Source organism: Syngnathus typhle, linkage group LG16, assembly GCF_033458585.1.
Source record: "Syngnathus typhle isolate RoL2023-S1 ecotype Sweden linkage group LG16, RoL_Styp_1.0, whole genome shotgun sequence".
Classification (NCBI taxonomy): Eukaryota; Metazoa; Chordata; class Actinopteri; order Syngnathiformes; family Syngnathidae; genus Syngnathus; species Syngnathus typhle.
In genome coordinates, this window is record NC_083753.1 from 948,422 (window position 1) to 972,086 (window position 23,665).

The window sequence follows — 23,665 nt, forward strand, 5'->3', positions numbered from 1 at the left end:
GAATCAGATGAGTAAAAACTGGTCAAATACTTTTTTTTTTAAAAAAGATCTTATTAAAAGTGAAGACAATTCGCAATTGCGAAAAGCGGGCTGGTACTGGTGTCTACTGTGAGGAGGATGGGATGGAGATAGAATTACGCACAGCAGCGTCTCTGAAATACCGCCCTCTTCTGGTCATGAATTGTCAATACATAAACAACAACCGACTGTTGAAGGGCAAACCCAAACCCCGCCTGCGCAAATTGATTGGTGGAATTTGCAAGCCTCACAATCTCATTGGATATTTCGACGTCAACGCCATGACGAATAAGGAAATAAAAAGAAGAAAAGCATCGCAGGTGAGAAGCGTGGGTCATGTGTTTTATTCTCTTTTATTACGTTTGCTGTATAATTTATTCCGTTTGTTTTCACGTTGTACTCGGTTTGTTTAATCTATGCCCCGTCATAATTTGCAGCCTTTACTAGCTAATGTAGAACACGTGAGGAGTAAACTTTAGCTTCATAATGAAATCGCCTGCACGTTTCACAGTTCACATAAACGATTATAATCATATAAGCAACGCTTTTTAAAGTTATCTATTTAGTTGGTGTCTATATAGCAACTTTTAAATTGCAGAACGTAAGTGTGCATCCAGTCAATGTTGAATAGACAGTCGTGAGTGACTAAATCGTTTTTGTACTTTTTCCTTACCATTAGATAAATTAAACAACTCTATGTGCAATTCATTAATTACATGTCATTAAAAATGTGTCCATAAAATGGGACATTTTAAATTGGAAGCATTTTGGACGCTGGATGCTTCCGTGGAAAGTGCTGACTGTATGTTGTACTTTATTGTGCCACGAGATGGCGCGCAAGGACCTTGGACATAAATGGAAGCCTGTGCAGCACTGTTAACTAAATTATACGGACGTCTGCAAGAAACGTCTCGACAATTTAAGCGCGAATAAATAGAAATGCCTCTGGGTGTTGTTACAAAACAGTGCTAGATATTTCAATTGTCTGTTTCCTGTTTGTTTATTTGTTTTTCTTTTTGTTGTTTATCCAACACTGTCTCTGTTCCCATAGTTTCTTGCACAGTGCACAAACTGGCGGATGTGGCATTGGAAGCATCCCTCCTGTAATTTTCCTAAATGTGCGTCTCAGAATTTGTTTTTAGTAAACTACAATACACGTTGTGTGTTTTCTTCAAGAGTAACCCATTTTGAAGGGTTGATTTAATGGAAAGTGTTTTATTGACAGCATGAAATACAATATGAATAAAATCTTTGATGACCACTGAGTAGAACAAATCTGATTAACATAATTTATGAGGGTCCATGTTTCCTCTATTAACATTTCCAGAAATTTATATCTCCCAGTCATTGTAGCTGTGGAAAATGGATCAGATTTTATTTAATCTTTCTGTTTTTATTCTCGCAGTGTATATTTAAACCAAATGGCTGCCTCGGGGAAGCTTGCATCTTTCCGCTTGCCTCCCTTGCCTACTGTTGGTGAGCTCATAAAACTGTACCACCTGCGAGCGGAGAAACAGCTTTCCCAAAACTTTCTTTTGGACTTGAAACTCACAGGTTGGTCATACTACCACGCACGCTGTCCTTTTCTTCCACTATCTGCATTGCACCAATACCTGCTACTTCCTATTCCTCATTATTTTGTCTACACCAGTGCACTTGAGTGCACAGCTCCACGCAGTCGTGTTTCCAGAATTCAAGCAGACAGGCTTTCCTGTGTGGGTCATGTTGAGGAGATCTACTAAACTGAAAAAGCTAGTCATCAGCCTTTGTGGACCTTAATATGATTATGTGTAATGCATTGCAGGTCTAATGTGCCTTTTTGTTATTGAGCAAGGTGACTGCTAGATTAATGCATCTCATCTTCATAGCGCAAATATTGCAGTCCATTCTATTAGTAGACATTTGGACACGCAAGACTGATGAAATCGTTTGATTGGAATCTGTTGTATAATTTGTTGACCTCTACTCGATGCGTTATTCACTTCTTACGTGCAGAACGGTATTAAGTTGCTCATCATCTTTTCAGACAAACTAGTGCGACAAGCAGGAAATTTGAACAATGCCCACGTGTGTGAAGTGGGTCCGGGTCCTGGGGGCCTGACCCGGTCCATTCTGAACGCCGGGGCCACGGACCTGCTTGTGGTGGAGAAGGATTCCCGCTTTATCCCTGGATTAAAAGTATGAGTCTCTTCACTCGAGATGCACCAGCATCTCAATCTCATTGGCACCTTGTCAACAAAACACTTGCATCTGTCCTTTTTGAAGATATTTTGATTGAGTTGTTTTCTTCTGCTGCTTCATTGCTACCCACCACCTGGAGGGAGACTGATGAGCTGCATTTTTTTCAGTGAATGGTCTGTCATATTTCTAATTGGATGTTTCTCTGTTTCCTCAGCTGCTATCTGAAGCTGCACCAGGCAGGGTGAGAATTGTCCATGGTGACATTCTTACCTACAGAATGGAGAGAGGATTCCCAAGAAGTATTTGTCAGCCATGGGAGGAGGGTGAGATTATTTAACTGAACAAGTGTACGACCTATTTTGCCAGCAAGGCACGTCTCAGTCCAATCTCAAGTTAATTCAATAGAGAAGTAATTGGCGAAACGAGCTTACCTTCTGATGTGGGACGAACATGCAAAATAAGGCTGCAATTGCTGAAAATGGGCAGCCCGGTGGAAATGTTCTTCTTATGCTTGTGTGTGTTTTCTCCACCTACCTCCCACATTTAAAAACCTGCGTGGTCGGTTAATTGGAGAGTCCACTTTGATCATAGTATGAGCATGAATGATTGTCGTGACGATGTGCAACCAAAATGGTGACTCGCAAAGAAGAGAGTATGAGAGGTTGCACGTCACCTGACTGTAATCACAGATTATTTCCAAATTGTACATTTACTTTAGAGCAGAGGTGCCAAACTCAAGGCCAGATACCGCATCATTTTATGTGGCCCGCAAACACAAATTATGCATCAAATTCATGTGTTATTACTAGAATTGCAAATTGTCTTCACTTTTAATGTTTTTTTTTGGGGGGTGGGGGAATATTTGACCTGTTTTTACTCGTCTGATTTGAAAACTAGTTATTTGTCAGTTTGCTTTGTAGCTTTTACTGTATATAATATGAGGTGCTCATACATTTATTTGGGTTGACAGTCATAATGGCCCTCCGAAAGAACCTATGACTACAATGCGCCCCGTGAAAAATATGAGTTTGACACCACTGCTTTAGAGCTAAAACTGCACTCTATTTTTTTTTCTGCAAGCTAATGACATGCTACCTGCTAATGTAAGCCCTAATGTCTACGTTTACGTGTGTGTTCCATAGATCCACCAAATCTTCACATCATAGGCAATCTACCCTTCAATGTTTCCACCCCCCTCATCATCAACTGGCTGGAAAACATAGCCAACAGAACCGGGCCTTTTGCCTTTGGGCGTACCCAACTCACTCTCACCTTCCAGAAGGAGGTCGCAGAGGTGCGGCAAATGTTTGAATAAGTAGCAACTATATGTATATTAGAGGTCTTAAGCAATCACAATACATTCCTTAATTAACCGAAATGAAAGAATTGGACCCTGATTTGGTTTCCTTTCCAAACTTTGTCTGGTTACTATGCCAACTACGAAGAAATGTTGAATGAGCCCACCATGTGACAGTGTCTCATCAAATGTATCAGTGAATCTTACTCTTGTCTTGTGTTGTTGTCTTCGCCAACCAGAGGTTGACAGCCAGCACAAAGAGCAGGCAGAGGAGCCGTCTGTCCATCATGGCTCAGTATCTCTGCACCGTCCACCACCGTTTCACCATCCCGGGAAAGGCCTTCGTCCCCAAACCAGAGGTAGGAGTTTCAAATTGGCTCTTCTTTGCTTTCAGTGCAGTGTCAAACCAAGCGCAAAATTGTTTCTATTTTCTTACTGAGGCAGTGTGTTTAGTAATCTCCATGGAGTCATGAGTGCTGCCCCCTCAATAATCATCATCTGATGTGTTTGCTTAAGCGTAGAAAATCCACTCATGCCTCCTCAGGGGCGTGTTGCTGAAATAGCATTTCATCTTTCAGAACACGTTTGATTTATTTATTTGTTTGATTTTTCAAAAGTTCCATGTTTATTTCACTCGGTTGTAAAATGATAGCTGCAAGGTCATCAACGCCAGATGGACGTGTTGTTATTATATCACGCTTCTTCCTGGAGGACAATTGCGGGACCTCGATTTTAAATGTGTGGCCTTCTTCATCTGGACCCGTGTTGTCATCGCAAATCCCTTGTCATATCACCATCACTCATCCCTTCTTCACCCTTCTTGCTTCAAGCCTTCATTAGGACTGTGTTGAATCACTTTTGTCTCTGTTCTGTCTTTGGACCATTTCTGGGATGTAATGATGCCTGGTGGGTATTTGAGATGTGGCACCCTAACGCTGCTGTGACTCGTAATGAGGCCCAAGTTCTTTTTTAGGCCCCATTTTCTGCCTCTGTCTTTTAGCCCGTGCGTGGATCAGCCATGGAAGAAAGAGTCGAATGCTTGCATAATATGGGAATGCAAGATGTTTTTGCTTCATTTTCCAGGGTCAGGATTTATAGTAAGACTAGAGGGTGTATTAAAAAAAAATGAAACCTTTGCTTTCATCGAGATCTTTTTTTTTAAGATAATAGGCAGGATGACTCTGAAGGTTCCTTACGACCTGGTACAAATGTTTTTTTTTTTTCAGTCTTTGGATTAAAGAACAGGCATAAAGTTGATGTCAGGGATGGTCTTTTGGTCCCTTGAAAATACTGCGGCTCTTTGGGACGCATTCTGGATAAATAAATTATTCGGAAATGTTGTGAATTGGACCAAGGCCGATTTTTCATTCTCTTAGAAAAGATGGCTCCCGATAATTATTTCATGACAGTCAGCGGCCACTTAGCACCTAACTTTGAATCTTGCTGTAAATGTACACAAACACGCACGCAGACAATACAAACAAACATGATTACAGAGGGATCACACTGCAGATTCAGCACCTCCAACATGCCCATACAAGCCATTTTTCCCGCTCTAAATGTTTTAATGGGCACTTGGTGGGAATGATATCATTAGGAAAGATGATGGCGGTTTGATGAGCAAACCCCCCTGCTGCTTGTGCCCTATAAAAGATCACGACGCTTGGAGTGAGTTAATGCGTGTATGTACGCCCTAGACACTATAAATGGACTGAAGATCTGGGACTCCTGGTTATTATACCTACAGGGAGGGAAATAAAGTATTGGTCCTCTTTCTCAGCTTCACAGTTTGTTTGTTGGTACTCTGTCCAGATGTCAGAGGTCACCGATGTCGGGTGACTGGCAGGGTCTGGCTCGCAATCTTTGTGGTAGTTCATATCAGAGGTGTTTGATGAGGAGGAGGTTGAGGTCAAGTTCTTCCACAGAAGTCATCCAAGCATGTCTTTATGTACCCTGCTTGTGCACTGGAGCACAGTAATGCAGAAACAGAAATATAAAAAAGGTTCTTCCTTGCTTCAAAAAGAGTTTTTCAAAATGAAGAGTTGTATTCCAGGATTTTTGTACCTCTTGTGGTAGATCTTAAAAAGCTCCTTTTCTTTTGGACTGATGAATTATTCTCAGTGAGCAGTGAAATTAGTTTTTCTTGTAAAATCTCAAAATAATCTCACGGTTGCTTTTTGCCAATTGCTTGAGTGAAGGTAACTTTTTTCTGCATCATTCCAAACACATTACATTGTCTGACGATATGATGAGGGAAGGAATTATTGAAAGTCTGCCATGGCTTGAACACTGCATATTTTATACAACGAAAAGGCTGACAAAATAGTTAAAGGAAATCTCCTGTCAGGAAAATTGTTATTATTATTATTTTTTTTAAAGTTGGAGCAGAAAATATGTTGTTGCTGTTGTGTGGAGCGTGTAGATGGGAGCATCATGCAAAAAAAGTAGACCAGTGCTTTGCAAGCAAAACATTCCAGCTTACTCATGAGAATTAATTTTCAAACACATATGCACTGATGAATGCTTTCACGTTCCAACAAGACTTGAAACAAAGTCATGTTTAAACTGCAATATGCATAATTTAGGGCAATGTTTCCCAACCTTTTTTGGGGGGGACAAAATTACTCAAATAATGATAATGCCATCTAAATGTACTCACAAACTGATGAATTGATTGAGATGAACAAAGCTATATTTGTAAATAACAAAGAATAATCTGTGGGTGAGCCAAAAAAATCATTTGTATCCAAGCCAATTCTTCTGTTATAAAATTGAAGAATATCCACTTAGCTGAGAATCCACTTAGAATGTGCGAGTGTGTCTGTGCCGTACACCTATAGCCAATAAATCGGCTCACTGGTCTAATTGTTGGCATTATCTCTTCGCCTCTGAAGCTGTGGGCTCACTATTGTGTTAATGAAGAGGGATTTGCTCAAATTGACACACAAGAGGTATTTGGTATTGTGCGCTCTTGGCATGCCTGAATCGGAGTCTCATGGTTCTGCTGTAGTAGGCCTCGCAGTTGTGGCTGTACTTAAACAGGACTGGTGAATAATTTATACTAACTGGCAATAGCAACACTTACTTACTTGTACAATGAAAACCAAATGAGATTAAATACCGTATTTTCCGGACTATAAGGCGCACCTGACTATAAGGTGCACCTTCAATGAATGGCCCTTTTTAAAACTTTGTCCTTATATAAGGCGCACCGGACTATAAGGCGCACTATTACTGCATCATGTCAAATTTTTAATCCAAATCAAATCTTATCTTTCTTATTTCAACTTCAGACGCAACAAATTACTTTATAATCACAAAATAATGATCCATAATCTTTATGATTCATGATTCATAGTCTTCAGCGGGCCACTTATGATTGATTTCATGACACAATGCTTCGGGCCAGTTTAAATTTAGGAATTTGGTCCATGTATAAGGCGCACCGGACTATAAGGCGCACTGTCGGCTTTTGAGGAAATTTTAGGTATTTAGGTGCTACTTATAGTCGGGAAAATACGGTAACTGGCAATAGCAACACTTACTTACCTGTACAATGAAACGCAATGGAGATTAAATATATAAATGTGTTACCAATGGCTGTTTTTAGCTAGTAGCAGGTGCGACACTGCACATATGGCAATTCAGTGACATTTTTCAAAGTGGTTTGATGTTGTGCACTCACCAAAAAGCAATGGACCTTTCTGGCGTCCACTAAAAGGTTGATGGAGTGGTTGGACATTAAGCCAACAATGTAATGAGGATGCAATTGTTGATTCCTCTTTGCATGAGCACTCGCCAATATTGAGATGGGAGGGTATGATAGTCCTCTCTATTTTATCCGTCAGCCTTGTTCTCCTTGACCCCATCTGCTTGTGTCTTATTGAGCGACTGAGATTGCCCTTGAGTGTTTCGGAGAGTCGCGATTGGACAATTTTCCCTTGCGGCGTACACCCGAGGCAGATCACACCTGAGCCCCCCTTTCCTGTTTTTTTTTCTTTTTTATTCACACTCCTCTGATGCATTCTCACAAAGTCTGATCTTTGAATCTGCTAACCCTCTGGGTTTTAAGCTTGCTGGCCATTTTTGTCCTCTTTATTTGAACCTTTTTAGCCATTTTAATGCAAATGTAATGAATCTTCCCGAAGGCGGTATGTTTGGCACCTACGTTGAACTGAGGGGAGGAGCTTCGTCTTAATAGTAAAAAGTGCTTTGCCGCCATCTTGTTTGATATTTATGCAATTACAAACATTTTACTATTCATGACAGTATCCCCTTCGAGTGCAGACACATACACAAAATACACAGAGTGTTGGTGTCTGCTTGCTTTTGTAATCATAATAATTTCTCATTTATATTCTGGTCACGGGTCAAGAGGAACCCATCAAGCCATCGGTACGTCTATACGGAGCCATCCAGATTAATTTCCACAGCCCCTTTACATAGAAATGAGCGAATTGGCTAAGAATGTACCTGTGTTCATGAGCAGAATATGTTTCAGTCAGCTTCAGACTGTGACAAGTGGCGTTATAAGACATGCAGTTGATGCTTCATCACGCGCAACATGCCTCCATAAGCTCTTCGGGAGGGCTCCGCAGTTGTTCCCAATAATTAAAAATAGGGGTGGTGAGCTATGTTTGTACATGCGCGTCTAATGTCCGAGGTCAAACACGGCGATATAAATCGATGTTTACCTTTAGCATCGATGCCAATAAATCGTAGAGCATTATATCGATTAATCGATGTGTATCGATGTATCGTTACACCCCTAGTCATGACTTATAGCCTCCGCGCATTAAGTCCTAAGTAAAAAAGTTTTGTTTAATACAACTTGATGTACCGTAATTTTCTGACTATAAATCGCGTTTTTTTTTCATAGTTTGGGTGGGGGGGGTCGACTTATACTCAGGAGCGACTTATATACATATATATGTTTTTTTTTTTTTCTTTTCACTTTTTTGGCATATAAAGCTGACTCCGACTCCGACTTTATGGCTGGTGCGACTTATACTCCGTTGCGACTTATAGTCCGAAAATTACGGTAGTTGTTTTCACTCTTTGGAAATATTTTCCTAATTTTATACAATTACATTCTAAAGCTGACCTACATTTGCTCATTACAAATGAGTACGGAAAATTACCCACATGGCTAAGCCTCATTTGCAGAATCAGCCAAAAGGCCGCCTTATGACAAGATGGATCTGATTGGAGATGGGAGGCATACCTCCGACAGATGGTGGCCTGTCTGGGCTGGTCGTCAGCCCGGTCTTGAGTAATGGTTGCACCGGGCGGCTCAAGCCAGCTAACTGAGCCTCGCAGGCGGAAAGCCCTACAGATGTTCGCCTTGTACACAGTCATCAGCTACGACCACGGGCCAGATGAACTGAGCCTAAATTGAATTTGTTAATGCCGCATTGAACATCCATTAGAGCTGGTGACTGTCCAGGGAGGATGCAGATGCATTCAGCTCAGTTATATTTTAGTTTCCCTCCCAGCTATGCACGTATTCCAGCGTCGTATTTATTGTCTCTTAAATCCAGGAGGGTGAAACAATGTAGTGGCAGACACAGTGATGGATACCTTTGCTGTGACCTGATGTTGCCCAGCTCTGGCTTGAAGAGCAAGAGCGCAAAGTTATTCGGCGGGACAGCACGCTTTTCTCACCGCCTACCGTGCACACGCTCCACGGCCACCGCAATTCATCCTGGCCTCCAACTGGCTCGTAAAACGGGTCAAACGTGGTATCAAGAGGATCGGGGAAAGTTATTTTCAGGGACCTGTGCCAGCACATTAAACGCCTGAGGCTTTGGTCTTGTTAGAAGGTAAAAGACATACTGTTCTCCACCTGAAACAGAATGCAGCACTTAGCAAAATGGTGTTTTAAAGTTGACATTACACAGTTCAAAACCTCAAGAGTGATGTTGCCATACGGCGTGCATAGAGTCGTAAGGGGTTGTCTTGATTTGTGTGACATAGTCGTCCTTCTTAAATCCATTTCCGTATTATAACCAGAACACATCTACAGAGATTGAGCCGAAGCATCAACAATTTTATCGATTTAGCGTCGCCTGGCTACCAAAACCACCCAGCCGCACGGGTCGCCCCGTGCTGAAATATTGAAGAGTCTCCTCTGGAACTGTCACTGTGTATTGTTTTCTTACACATAGTCCCTTTGTCATCCCCGTAGCTTTTACTGCCTTCCTCAGCAGTTTACTGTGTTGTCAAGGTCGCTGCCATGGTTCCCCAGCTTTGCATGTGCGCTGGGGCCAGGAGTAGCTCCAAACAAAGGAAGGTCAGCCCCCCCACCCCTCCCCCTGGCATCGATAAGAACATTATACCTCTAATATGATCATTAGCAAGCAGAGCAGCTGCCCAAAACAAAGAGCGGCACATTAAGTGCGGTGACACACCAAGGCTATTTACTTCGGCTTTCGAGTGTTGTATTTTGGCCATTGCACTGATGTTAAATGGACACGCGGATGAATGTCTTTCTCATCTTTGCCAGCGTGAATGGCGGATTGTGCCATCTTTCCCTCATTATCCTCTGCGCTTTCTGTTGGTCTACATAATCTCGAAGGGTATTTGTAGATCAAGAAGGCAAAGAAACAGTGTAGGTTCAAAAGAGAGGCTGCCGCTCACGAGTGTCGAGCTTTCGCCACCTCCTCGTCTAAGTTCATGTTCAGATCTGTCATTGTGGCGAGTCTAGGTGGGAGTCTTTGATGGAGAATGTAGGTTAAATACACAGAGGAGCAGATCTTATTCGTGTTTTTCCCACGAGAGGAGCAGCTATTTGAGCTGCACTCTTGTTGCATAACCACAAGGAGTGGGAGAATGTGGGAGAGCTATGAATATTCTGTGTTGGTTTCAGGAATTTTTCTTCTCACTTTGATTCTGCTCTTCCTCTGATTAATTGAAATAAAAGGTTAGTTCATTGTAATTTCCCTACCATCTAAACAGACTTTTAAAAATATATAATGAATTTTAGTATAGAGGTGCGACAATTATTTGATTATTAAATTGATCAATAATGATTTTTGATAATTGATTGTTTAAACTTTTTTAATTGTCCAAATCGTCAGAATTTCAGCTTGTCAACATTCTCCATAAAAGGAGACTGATTATCTTTGTGTTAAATCAAAATATAACATTTGCTTTTACTTTCAAGGATGAGAATTTTCCGGGGATCTGCGGATTTCCGTGTTTTTTTTCCGTCTAAAGTATTTTCGTGAATCGTGTAAATCCGTTGAGAAAATTATTTTTTTAAATGTGGGGGGGCAGCGGCCGGGCAACGTTAGCCTCGGTGACTCTCCCGGGCATTCTCCCGCCCGCCGCGACAGCGTATATCCCCCCCCCCCCCCCTCCCCTTGCTCCTTTTCCGTGCTTTTTCACATTTGCTATTCTCATCCCTCTACTTTGGAAAAAAATGATCTTTTTTTTTTTTTTTCCCCCAACATGTTACAGACAAGAGCATTAACTGAATAAAAAATATTAATTGTTTTGTACTATTCATTTTAAATAATTTTTTATTCAATTTTTTTAATGAAGGGATACAAATTTAAAAAAATAAACCGATTAATGGATGATTAAAATAAGTGCCAGTTGCAGCATCTTGTCAAATGCTCTTTCCATAGATAAAACAAATACAAAATTCATCTCCCCAGTTGCCTTTAAATCCATGCAAGGTTATTATTCATGCTGTCATCTCGGTGAGGAAATGCTCAGTGAGCTTGGGTGCGACATTCCGACTGGAATTCTTTTTTTATCAAAATCCATTTGCACATGGCGATGTATTATGGATGCATACAGTCAAACCAATGCCGCCGCTCCCCAGGGTGCTGCGCTGCGTAAGAGCAGCCTGACTGGCCGGCTGCACTCAGCACAGCCTGTAGCATCCGACAATCTGTACATTTGGCCAGGCTGACAATACTTCCCCCTTATTGGTCGTGCACGTAGTAACAAACCACCAGCAGGCGTGTTGCTTTCATAAAATAGTTTTATTAGTACAAAATAGAACTACTTGCACAAGCACATTGAGACAACTGTTTCACACAACCTGTGAGCTGCTCGTCACAATTATGCTCTGGCAAAGTAAGAAGTGCTAAAGCATCCACAAAAATAAGCTGCAGTTTTATCAAAAAGATAAATCAATGCATCGGTACAGGTTCTATGCACATTTGTAACTTTTTAAATTCATAGGACCACTTTGCACTCGGGCCCATTTCTAAGCTAATGCAATTGCGTGCTGATATCAAGCTGCACAGACACACAAAAAAGAGGAACCTCTCGCTCGTAACTCCCCGCCGGAGCGCTCAGACGTCATCCCCCCCCCCCCTTTTTTATCCAGAGTGCCACTTGCGTAGTGTTTGTACTGGTGCAGGGAGCTTGAAATGCTCAACCATTGGAAACAAACTACTCTCAAAATAGTAACACAAAAAAGGTGCATTGGCGTACTCTTCTTATAAAGAAGATATGGTATGATCATGGTATTGTATCTTCTTTTGGAACAATCGGAGAGAATTCCAAGTCCCTCAGCATAAACAAACACGTAGATACTTGTGTACAGCTGCCATCGACCTCTTGAACACTCCTAAATGAATACATTGGTTTAGAAAATACCACACTCATGACCTCCCCCCCCCCCACCACCCACCCACACTCATGCTTAGCGAATCTTACTGTGCTTTGGGAAATCAGGAATAAAGAGGATTTCAAATAACCCTCAAAAGCCGCCCTGGACTGCACACAAGCATCTAGTTGACTTGAGACTTAGTCTGGCAGAATAAATCCATAAAACATTCGCAATTCATATACAAAGAACACATTAGAAAAATAAAGATAAACCATTCCGGATAGTCATAAAATGTCATCGAGACTACAGTATTTGGCACATTCTTGAAACGCAAAAAACGTCAGTATTACTTAATGATATGGCACATTCTTTGCGTTTTTTTATTTTGTTTATTGCATTGCTTCTGGTGCCAGGGCACTGAGTTATTGTCAGCAAGCCAGCTCTGTTTGAGATGCTGGGGCAAGATGGCGTAGAAACCTGGTCGCAGAGTGCTGCCAGGGCTGGAGATAAAGCCCGTAGTGATGCCTCGCGGTGTGCCGGCAGCGGCCTGCAGGTGGCGAGCTGGGCTTAGCCATCTGCTCCCTCCACAGAAAGCTGAGTGTTTATGAGAAAGCAGGAGGAAACTGTGCGGTCCTGCGCATCATTGCCAAAACCTGCCTCCGTTATAATTTCCAACATTTCCCCATTCCTCCTCGAGAAAAAAAACACACGCACACTGGGACAGCAAAGTGTGAAAGCGCAAGAGTGCCCCTGACATTTGAATAGGTGAAGCGTATGTGTGTGTGTTGGCTCATGCTTTCAACATGCATCAAGAGTTCCGCCGTCAACTATCGCATCCATGTGACGTGTGACGAAAGCGGGACAGAGGATCCGTGTTTGCATGTCTGTGTGGCGATAGCAGTCAAGTGGTTTCTGTTTAAGACACAGAGACCTTCTGCAGGTGCAGCCTCCATGCTGACACGTTTGGAAAACAAGTCACATATGGAGAATGACTCCAACCTTTTGTTACTGCCTGCCAGCCTCATAGCGAGCCGTTGGACCGTGACTCGAGAGGTTTCACATTTGCCTCGATACCACTCCAGCCACGAAATGCATCTCGAAAAAACACAATTCAACATGGACGCTGCCTCTTCTCGCTGGCTAATAAAGGGGATTAGACTAAGTCGTGTACACAGAGGCTCTGATTGAAGCTTATGGAACAATGGGAAGAAGCGAAGAAAAAAAAAAAAGAGATGTCCTACCACAAACAAATCACTTGGCTGACAAGCACCGGCCCCTCAGACAATAATTTGGTTTCCATGGTAGCGTGAAGGAGGATAGCAGGATGAAAACATGCAAAAAGCAGCATGAGTGTGTGTGTTGGCTGTGTCTGTGAGGACACGCAAGTATGTGGGGGAGTAGTGCATGTCTAATGGGGCGCCGGTGTGCCAGAAATGGTTACTTTGGCCGGAATTGGCAGCTTAGCGACGGGGTGCTTTCAGGATGGGTATATGATAACAGCTCACTCCCACATGGTTTGCTCAAAGATTCCATCCTTTTTTTTGCCTTTCGCCCCTCTCCGTCTCTCTCACATTTCCACCTGCCGAGAGGAGGAGAGCAAGCATCTGTTTGTCTGCATTTACTCAAAACCTGCCCAGCAGCCCACGTCTCCTCCTCCTCTAATGTCTCGACAGCTTTTTCAGGCACAGGCATATTGTGTGGCTATATCACGGACTTCTACCCATCCATCCCGCTGTCTTAAAACACAGGACAGGCTCCACAGGGCATGCTTAGCGGCAAGACATCAAAGTTACTGGAACAGCAAACAAAAATATGGCCTATCTATGAAAGGACGTCCAGCTACTGTATTTGTTTTCAATTGAAAGCGCTCCAAAAGATTGTAAATAGCAGCTAAGTGATTGCTTTTTTTTTTTTTCTTTTGATTCAAACCTTTGGCGGGGAGGGCGTCGGCATCCTTCCTATTTGCTTAATCCGCTCCCCAGGGAACGCTCCCAGTCATTTACCGATGAGCTTGCATTTGGTTCGCGGCCCCCCCTCGGATTGTGCGGCACCTCATCCGTGCTTCCTGACGCCTTCGGTGTGTTTGTTCCAAGGTGCTGCTGGGAGATTAAAACCACTGCTTGTGCTTGCAAAACAGAAGAAAGACAGGAGCAAGACACAAGAGCAGCTCATATTTTCCCACCTGTGTGGCGCACTCGTCCACTCCTCCCCCTCGGCCTGTAAGCTTACCTACACATAGTCCTGCAGGCTGTAGCCAGTCTTATTGTCCAGCGGGGAGAGAGAGCAATACTGATGCTGGAGCTCCTGTTGTTGGAGCAGCTGTTGCTGCTGCTGCTGCAGTAGCAATTTGTCAGGCGGGGGGAGCAGGACCAAGTCCTGGGGTCCGTGCCTTTTCCCCGAGCAGGACACGCAGAAGATGGAGCCCCCCATTAGGAGGAACCCGGCGGAAACGAAGGCCACGTACACGGCGCCCCCGGGCTCAAACTTATTGCTCTCGGGCACGGTGGAGTCCAGGAAGTTAGTGATGACCTCATTGGTAAACCAGGAAGCAGGCACCAGGCACAGAAAGCCGGCGGCGACAAAGCAGCCGCCGCTGGCGATGGCCGCGTGCCGCTTGGAACGCCGCCCCCCTCCCCACCGCGTACACTTGAGTCCCAGGGAAGCCAGGCAGAGCCCCATGGCCGCCAGTACGCAGCACAGCACCATGGTGGTGCGCGCAGTCTGCAAGTACGCCGGAAGCGAAAGCACGGAATACTTGAGCGTGCAGCTGAACATTCCCGTGCTGTACCATGTGCAGTCCATCCACAGTCCCTGCATCTGGGAGATGGCCGTGATGATGTTGGAGCCCACGTCGGCGCTCACCTTCCAGTTGGGCAGCAATGTGGCCACCATGGCACCCATGATGCCCAAAAGCGCCAGCACAAATCCAAATATCTGCATGCCTGTGGACGCCATGCTCCGTTGTCGAGCCTAAGCCGACGTCTCGGCCAGGTAGCATTCGTCAAGCGGCTGCCGGTCAAACCTTTGCTTCTTCAGCTCCTGGGCTGCAGCTCCGCTGGTCTTGAGCACAGAGACACAAATGAGAAAAGAGACAGAGTGACTGCCTCGCACTGCCTCCTCTCTCGCCTCATTCAGCTCGACACAGACGCACTTTACTGGCTGCAAACAAAGAACCAGCAATAAGAGCTGACTGTGCCTGACCCTAGGTAAGCAAAACTAAAGGGATGTATTGTGCATGTGTGCATTTTCTATGTCCTCTCCCGTGCCTTCCACCGTGCTGATACCAGAGAGGGAGAAATGACTTTGTGCTATTTGCAACGCTCAATGTCGACTTAAAGCTGCAGTGCCCGTCCATACCTTAACACTCATTAAATGGCTTTAATAGCGCTCAAATGGGAGCGCTTTTGACCGACCGTTTTTGAAAGAAAAAAAACATCCCATTTGGTAAACAAGTTACAGACAACTTTCTCACTCTACTTAATCCAGTGTCAAATATTTTTGAACAGAATTAGGGAAATTCCCTCGCCCCTAACGGTGGATGATCGCCTTCTTTTCTTTTCCGTCCCCATGAAACGATCGGTCTTACCCTGGCTGCTGCTGCAGAGCTGCCACTGGCGCGTCACGTTGTTGGCGATGATTCCGGTAAACACACATACACGAGTTGCGCGCTGAACGACTAGGAGGAGGCGATGTGGACAGCTCAGCCCGGACCTCAGCTCCGTTCGCGACGTCCATCTCCTTAGCAACAGCGGAGGAGAGCACACCCCAGCCCCGACGGACCACACAGGCTGGACAGAAGCCTGCTAGGGAGAGAGAGACGCGGTGCTCCGGCTCTCTCGCTCTCTCTCTCTCTCTTCTTGATCGCTCCCCCGCACTCGACGCCCGCCCCCCTCTTCTTTCCTCTCTCCTCCCCGGTGTGTGCGCGTCTGTCAGTGTGATGTACTTTATGTGTGCTCCCAACTGCGTGCGCTGCGCGTCAATCAAATGTTCACAAGTTTAACATTTTACAAAATGTAACCCCCCCCTATGATATTCATGTATTTATATCGATGCAAATATTTTGCAAATTTCCTTTGCAAATATTCCGTCCTGAGTCAATCAGTGAGGAATATTGTGGTTGGAGTTAGGCACATCACTGGATCACTGGATCTTGTGAATGTGATTGGACGGCAGTATAAAATGAACCAAAGTTAAAGAGCTTTTTATTTTTTTCAGGATTTACAGGAGAAGCAAAATATATTTTGGGGGGTGGGTGTTAAAAGTGATTAAAATCTAAATTGCTTCTGTTTATTTTGTTAAATAATTGAATTTTTCCTGAATCTGCAACCACACCAGATACCTTGACAGGTCAGCTGTTTTTTAATGGCTGTTGTTTTGCATTCATTGCAGAGAATTGAAACACATAAATGAAAAAAATATGAAGCTCCCCAGGGAATCATCTCCATCAGGAATCAGTCAGTGGGGGACTTAACCTCCCAGCTGCTCCCCGTACATGTCTGCTTATCTCTTCTCTTCAGTAGAAGGCATGCAAGAGGGGAGCCGCTTGACAAGGACATTCTGGATTCTTGAATGACAAAGAGGACAAATTGTAGGTGCACACAAACATGACCAGTGCACCGATATGCTTTGTTTTCTTTGTATTGTGCTTGATGGCCATATTGGTAAACGCCAACTCCAACCTAATGCTGCGGGCACCAACCATTGCAAGCCGCAATTGGTTGCTTTTGATCTGTTCATCTATTGATCTGTTTTTGTATATGGAGAAATCATTTCTCCAGTTCCCCTGAAAAGACTAAGAATTCAATTCAAATATGCATTAAAAATCTCAACTAGGATGTTTGTTCTATGCTACCGCAGCTCCCCCGGAAATAGAATCTTTCCACTTTTCTTCAGACATGCTCGTGTGTGACCCGTCTCCTTGTAACTGATGAGATCCTAAGTGCTGATACTGCCGTTGCTCCATGGGGAATAGAATAAATAAATAACTAGGTTAGAAAAGGAAGGTGCGAGGAGAGAAAGCGCAAAACGCAGTTAACATACCGTGGGGTAGTGCAGATGTGCCACTCTGCCATGTGTGAAGATTTCACAGGCTATTAAAAGCGTGGTGCCCCTCTTTTCTTTATCACCTCACAGCAGAGCTCTCCTGTCTTTCCCGACCGGTCACGCTATTGCGTGACCCGCATTGGGGTCTTTTATCGTTCAATTAGCGTTTTCCCTCCTTTGTGTCCCCTCGTGTAATTGGTTCCCGTGCTCGTTGACGGCTAAGGCGTTATGTGATAGCTGTTATGTATGTCGCCGACCGCGGAGCATGAAAGTTTTTTACCAGGTGTGAAGCTGTCAAATATGCGACAATTTGTTAGTTGGGGTTACAAATCTTGTACATTAAGAGTGACATCCAAGAGGTTTAAAGAAGCCATGGAACGTCTGGAGCAAGTCAGTCGCGTGAGGAAAGGAGTTCTCCAAGTGGGTTGATAGGGTAGGTCTGATGTCTTGCCTCGTGCTTGCCCGAGGCCGTTCCATGGGAAGTACGCTGGGCAGGAAGCCTAAGCCCTTCCTCTCCAAATGCCCGCAAGCAACATCAGACTTTTATATTACCGTAATTTTCGGACTATAAGTCGCACCGGAGTATAAGTCGCACCAATAAAATGCCCAAAAAAGTGAAAGAAAAACCATATAAGTCGCCCCCCCCCACCCAAACTATGAAAAAAAACGTGACTTATAGTCCGAAAATTACGGTAGATGAGTGTTGGGAAAGTTCATTATCTATACTAACTAGTTCAAAGTTCAGTTCACAAATTTTACAATAAATCTGTTCAGTTCATAGTTCATGATTGAAATTTTATGAACTAAGTTGTTGGCTTCCCCAAATATATATAAAAAAAAAAAGTTCCTGCGAGCTGTTACATTTTGGCATTTTCTCATGCGCCGTGTGACTGTTTGTAGCCGAGGTTGCCAAATCCTTTTTCTCATGCCTTGTTTACAGTGTTTTTAGTGATTTTTTTTTTTCATTTTAAAGTCGAAGAAAAGAAAACCTGGCAGCCTTGAACTAAAGTGAACTGCCGTTCAAAATGGCCCCAGAATGAGCGCGTTTACAAAAACATTCACGAAGCAAAAAAGTTCAGTTCACGTTCGTCCAAAATATGAACTTTTGTTCTTTAAACGCGTTCAGGTACAACACTGCTAGGTGACTTAAGATGGACTGCTGCCTTCTTTTCTTGAGAGCTTGCCTTTTTGGCTTTATGTGGGGGTTGTCAAGGTGTATTTATGATTAATGTAAGTCTTCTTTTCTGCAACATCTCAGTGCAATATTCTCCCACATATTCTGTCCTAGCTTTACACCTAGTCCCCCCCCCCCCTTGTTTTTTTTAGTCATTATGTAAGCATCCATTGGTGGTTAAAGTAGCAAGGTGCCTGGTGCCCATGGATTTCTGCCGTCCCATGTTTGTGACAAATTACACCATCGTCATGATATAGTAGGTGGAAGTTGGAACGAGCAAAGATCTCCCAACTGAGCTTTGGGAAGGTCAAACACATGAAATATGGAAAAGTACAAATGCGTTGATGTGGCTATGGGGCCTATCTAACACTCAGGTGGGTTACGAAAAGCCATTTATGTATTTGGCCTTCGATCACTTTACTATAGGAATCCTTGCTGTCAGGTTAAGCTTTTATTGCAGTCCGTTGTTGCTTTTTCAGCAGTTTTTTTATTTTGACCACTAGCCTACTTGAAAACAAAGAATGGATCATTTTAGCTGAGCTGCCTAAAGAAGAACCTAAAGAACATTTGTTTATCTTACTGACACCGATGTTTGTGACCAATTTAGCTCAATGATAAAAGTCAGATACTCAGAATTTTCTTGCACTTTACTTGTATTGATTCCTCTCCAACAAACTCATTTAGCCTGTTTTTGCCTGCACACGATAATTGCTTTCACACTATTTCTATATTCTCCGCCTGTGGGAAAATTGGAGCGGAAACAAGTTCATTGCACCTAAAGTTTCGGGCCAGGTGATATGGCGGCCTGTGATTTACAGCGGAGTTTCCTCGCATGCCGAGTTTATCGGTGGGGGAGGATTAATGGCAGGATGCAGTTCATATTACGTGGGTCTACCTAGTGAAGCCGTGTAGCAAGGCCATCTATAAATCATAATAGCAAAGTGACACGGACAAGCTGATGGCTGAAACGCCGCCGCCCATATCGTCTCGATATTGACTTTTCCCCTGTGCTCTTCTCTTAAATCATGGCGTGGAGAATATAAATGGCCTAATTATTTTAGCGCAGGCTGGAATCATACGCACGGGTTTCTATTGCTTCCCCGGAACAGATGGTAGTCTGATCTTGCATCACCAAAGCACTCGGGAGCATTTTGCAATTCAGATCTTCACTACATGGTCAAGCCAAATCCCTCTTTTGTCCATGACAGTTAGAAAAATGATTTTCATAAAGCTCTCCGCTGTTACGACATCACGTTGCAGCCACGCTCCTGGTCATTATTGACATGTGACAATACGCCATCTGAATTAAGTTGGTCGAGTAATGGGATTTTAACAAATGTGAGATTCCGAACGATAGAACATTTTGGAGTGTTCTCTGCATCAGCCAATTAGCCGCCACCACTGTTGTCCTATTACAGCACTTGACGCTGCGGTGAGGAAACACAGGCCTATCTATCGATGTGATAAGAGATAACGCTGCAGTTTATCAGCACAGCTAAATGCAGCCACAATTGAAAATCCAAACATCTTCTTAGGAATGTCTCCCGATTCCACTTTTCTTATCCTCGCCTGATTCCTAGCACCACAGCTAAGAATGAGTGAGTCACCAAATCCAAGACTCCAAGCTTGAGTGGAGCACGAGGTGTTCAGTGAAGTCATGTTAATTTCACCCCGATGTGCTTGCTCTCATGACTAATGGAGGGAATAAACTCAGTTATCCTTGCCAGTTCTTTCCAATCCAGGACAACTAAGTTATAGATGTTTTCCTCTCTAATGGATCTTTGAAAAGAACCCAAAATCCCTTAAAGAGAATGAAATGCATTATGATGATGATGATGACAACTAATACCACTGATGTTTGTGATGCATGTGTTTAGCTAGAGCGCAGCCAGTGGACCTACGAATGCTAAGCTGCTCTGTGTGTTGCCTTGCCAGGCCATTGGTCCCTATACACACACACACACACACACACACACACACACACACGTATTGGGGATTGTGTGCTAGCACCATTACCCCACGCCACCCCCATTAAGCTATAACATTCATGTCAAACGCTTTTTACAAAGAGGCACCAAATGCGGGATTATGAAATTGTCTTCTGATATTTCGTGTGATTCCATTCTGATGCTCAGAAGATGAAGTAAGATGATCCTTTAGAGGAAAACAAGCCATCGGGGACAGTTGAGAGGGTGAGCGGCGATGAGTGTGTGCTGGTTGGTAAAAGCCAGAGCTCCTAAAGCAACTCCGCTGAGTCTGTCACGACTGCTTCAACAGAGTGTCACGTCAGTTTAGGGCTGACGCGGGAAGGATCGAGAGGCAACACCTTCGCTCGCTGTTAAGCGCGAACACCAGTGAGGACCCTCTAAGCAGGGAGCTCCACAATTACAGATTATCGGAAATATTCTGTCAGGTTCCTTGGGCAAAGTGGAGGGAATAATGAATTGTTCCAAAAAGCAGTCAGTGTTAGCATAAAACTTTCAAGATTCTGCTGAGTCGAGAAAAGCTACTTGAACAGCTGGAAGTTATAATCAGGGGCACCTAAAATGTGTCACGTTTGCTGATTCCTGTTTAACGCTAGTGTCAAATTGAGTCGTTCATTCTGTACACAGCCATGTCCAAGTTATATGAGGGTGTGCACACTTATGCAACCACATTACTTCAGTGTATTTTTACTTGGACTTTGAAATGTCATAAGGTTATTAGGGGAATAAAATCAAATCTATTTCGAACATATTTTCATATCACAAAAACCTGACATTTGAAAGGGATGTGCAGACATTTGAAATCCACTAGAATGCCAGTTTCCATGCAAAGGCTTGTCGTGAGCAACCCAGTAAAATGTATTTTTAATAAATTTATGGTTATGACTTCACGTAAGCTCCTAACTTGGTCATCTCACGGAACACTCACAGTAATAGGGCAGTATTTCCCAAGCGCTGCACCCACGGCACAGTAGAGTGCCGTCCCATTTCACTTAATTGGTCCAATAAGTATTATTTAGTACCTCTCTTTGTGTCTTCCTTCACTTCCTCCCTGTATATCAGCATTGTCGTCATCTAAACAAGCTATGATTTCATACTAAGTAATTACATTTGTGAGGAATGAGAGACGAGATTCTCATTGTTTCAGTGCATTTTTATTTATTATTTTTATTTATTTTTTTGATATTCCTTGTTTGTCTGTGAAATGTTGCGAATGTAAATTAATGGATGGATGGACTATGAAAAAAGAGCTGCTATGCCTAAAACATCATTTGACATTTACCTTGGACAAAGGTTATTGTGCCTTTTAGCCTCTTCCTGAAAATTCACCTGGAAATAGAATACCCGAAATGTTTGTCAGTAGTCCTGTTTCTTTGAAATTTGTTTCATAAATTAGTGATATAAAGAAGTGGTGAGTCAGCATGAATGTGCAGGAAAATAGCGAACGCAGCTCGGTGTTGTTACTATGACAACTCAGCAGCTACTCTGCGTCATTTTATTTTCACTTTTGTCGGGTAATCTTTAGTCACTTTTTTGCTTTTCAGTCCCTACCTGCCTGCTGCCACTCTGCTCATCATTCCCACAAGTGCATCTATTTTTTGCAGTGTCTTCTCAGGTCAATGTTACATCGCAACCCTATGTGTGTGCATAGGTGGACGTCGGAGTTGTTCACTTCACCCCTCTGGTTCAGCCTCGCATTCAACAGCCCTTCAAACTGGTGGAGAAAGTCGTCAGGAATATTTTCCAGTTCCGCAGAAAGCACTGCTACAGAGGAATCGGGTGAGCATCGATGTTGTCGGCCAGCTTCAAATGCAGAAGCAACTCATGAAAGCGCTCCCGTGCTTGTGAGCAAGCGGGCCCAGATAACGGCGCGGTGCTGGCTGTGTGAACGAGAGCAGCAATTATTAGTCAGCGAGGTGGCACGGGAACGACGAGGCGGTCAGATTTTATATAACTTTGGCGTGTTGGTGGAAGCAGCACCCGACTGGTAATTATTTTAAGGATGGACGTTTGGAATAATTGACTTGATCAACCCACTCTGTAGTAAATATAGTTTTTTTTTTAATTGTGTTTACTTGTTTAACTTGAACGGGAATTTCTCTCACGGATAATTGGAGATTGTGGAAAATATACTTATTTTTTAAATTATTTTTACTTGTTTATGTTGAACGGGAATTTCTCTCACAGATAATTGGAGATTCCAATACAAGCTATACATTTTTACCATGCATTATAATTTATAGCTGACGTTTCAGAAAAAAAAAAATCCAACTTTCTGAATCTAACCCTTTGCTTATAAATATGACTATAAATGAATTTCATACGTATTATTTTCTTGTTAATATCACAAAAACCGGATGCCATCATGTCTGATCATTGAAATATCTTTTGCTCCTCGCCTCTCTTCTCCCTCCTGCCAGAATGTTGTTCCCGGAGGCTCATCGCGACACTTTCACAGAGGAGCTGATGTGCAAAGCAGATGTGGAGCCCACCATGCGCCCCACCGAACTCACCATCCCCCACTTTAAGGCGCTGGCTGACGTCTACGCTGACATGTGCAGCCGGGAGCCGCATCTGCTCGGCTACGACTTCCGAGAAGAGCTCCGGCTGAAACACCTCACCAGGCAGGAAAGAACGCCGAAAGGCGTGACCAAGGGAATGACGCCGAGCCCAGAGGGACCAAAGTGATCGTGACAAAGTGCAGAAAGTGCGACAGAGGTCAATTTAGTGCTGCTCTTGTCGCCTTGACATTTCCACCTGGCACTGGCATGCATTTTTTACACTTTTTTTTTTCCATGCCTCCAAGAGCGCCAAACGGCTGTTTATTGGAAGAACAGATAAAGAGCAAATTGGGCTGAAAAAAATAAAACAAAACTGAAATAGATCATGTAAACAACATGGCTGCATCTGATCCATGTCGTTTGTTTTCTATTGTGTAACGTTGTCACTTGGGAGTAAAGAAGGTAACACACATGAATGTGTGCACTGTTGTGGAAAGCCACTTGGGATGTTTTTAAAGTCAAATTGGTTCAAAACTCAGTATGTTTCTTTTGGATGGGTCAAGATATTTAGATTTTTTAAAAATGTTTATTTAGGAACAAAAAGGTCACACAGCTCGCAACACTTCAGTGTAATTTTTCTGAATTCCCAAGATACATTAATTTGTAACAATCCTTTATTTTAACTTGCATTCATTTTATTAAATGATTTGTGCGTCAATCTTAATGAGCCAATTAAATTCCATTGCAGTGTTCCGCTCCATGGAAGCAAATTTAGAAATCGGGGGTGTTTTGCTTTACCTCTGAGGCATCTCAGACAAGGCGACGCAGAGGGAGAATTGCGGGAACTGTCGCCCAAAAGCAAAATGAAAATGATTTTCTCAGAACTGCTTTACCTGT

The 23,665-nt window shown here is 43.3% G+C and overlaps 2 protein-coding genes across 3 annotated transcripts; one reads left to right on the forward strand and one right to left on the reverse strand.

The window, feature by feature from the left end:
- The first annotated feature begins 289 nt into the window (after positions 1–289).
- On the forward strand, positions 290–23,492 carry tfb1m (transcription factor B1, mitochondrial). 2 transcript variants are annotated; one of them, XM_061301610.1, is made up of 9 exons: positions 319–338; positions 1,070–1,136; positions 1,424–1,572; positions 2,045–2,196; positions 2,414–2,522; positions 3,342–3,493; positions 3,736–3,855; positions 21,919–22,046; positions 22,688–23,492. In XM_061301610.1, the coding sequence occupies exons 3-9, from the start codon at positions 1,440–1,442 to the stop codon at positions 22,953–22,955; spliced, it is 1,062 nt and encodes a 353-aa protein (XP_061157594.1). In that variant the 5' UTR covers positions 319–338; positions 1,070–1,136; positions 1,424–1,439; the 3' UTR covers positions 22,956–23,492. The 2 variants fall into 2 exon arrangements, with proteins under 2 accessions (XP_061157595.1, XP_061157594.1); XM_061301611.1 differs by lacking the exon at positions 1,070–1,136 and having other exon boundaries at positions 290–338.
- LOC133169651 (claudin-20) lies at positions 11,472–15,923 on the reverse strand. The gene is made up of 2 exons (XM_061302022.1): positions 15,652–15,923; positions 11,472–15,125 (listed from the first exon to the last, which is right to left on the reverse strand). The coding sequence occupies exon 2, from the start codon at positions 15,018–15,020 to the stop codon at positions 14,295–14,297; it is 726 nt and encodes a 241-aa protein (XP_061158006.1). The 5' UTR covers positions 15,021–15,125; positions 15,652–15,923; the 3' UTR covers positions 11,472–14,294.
- Positions 23,493–23,665: the final 173 nt, after the last annotated feature.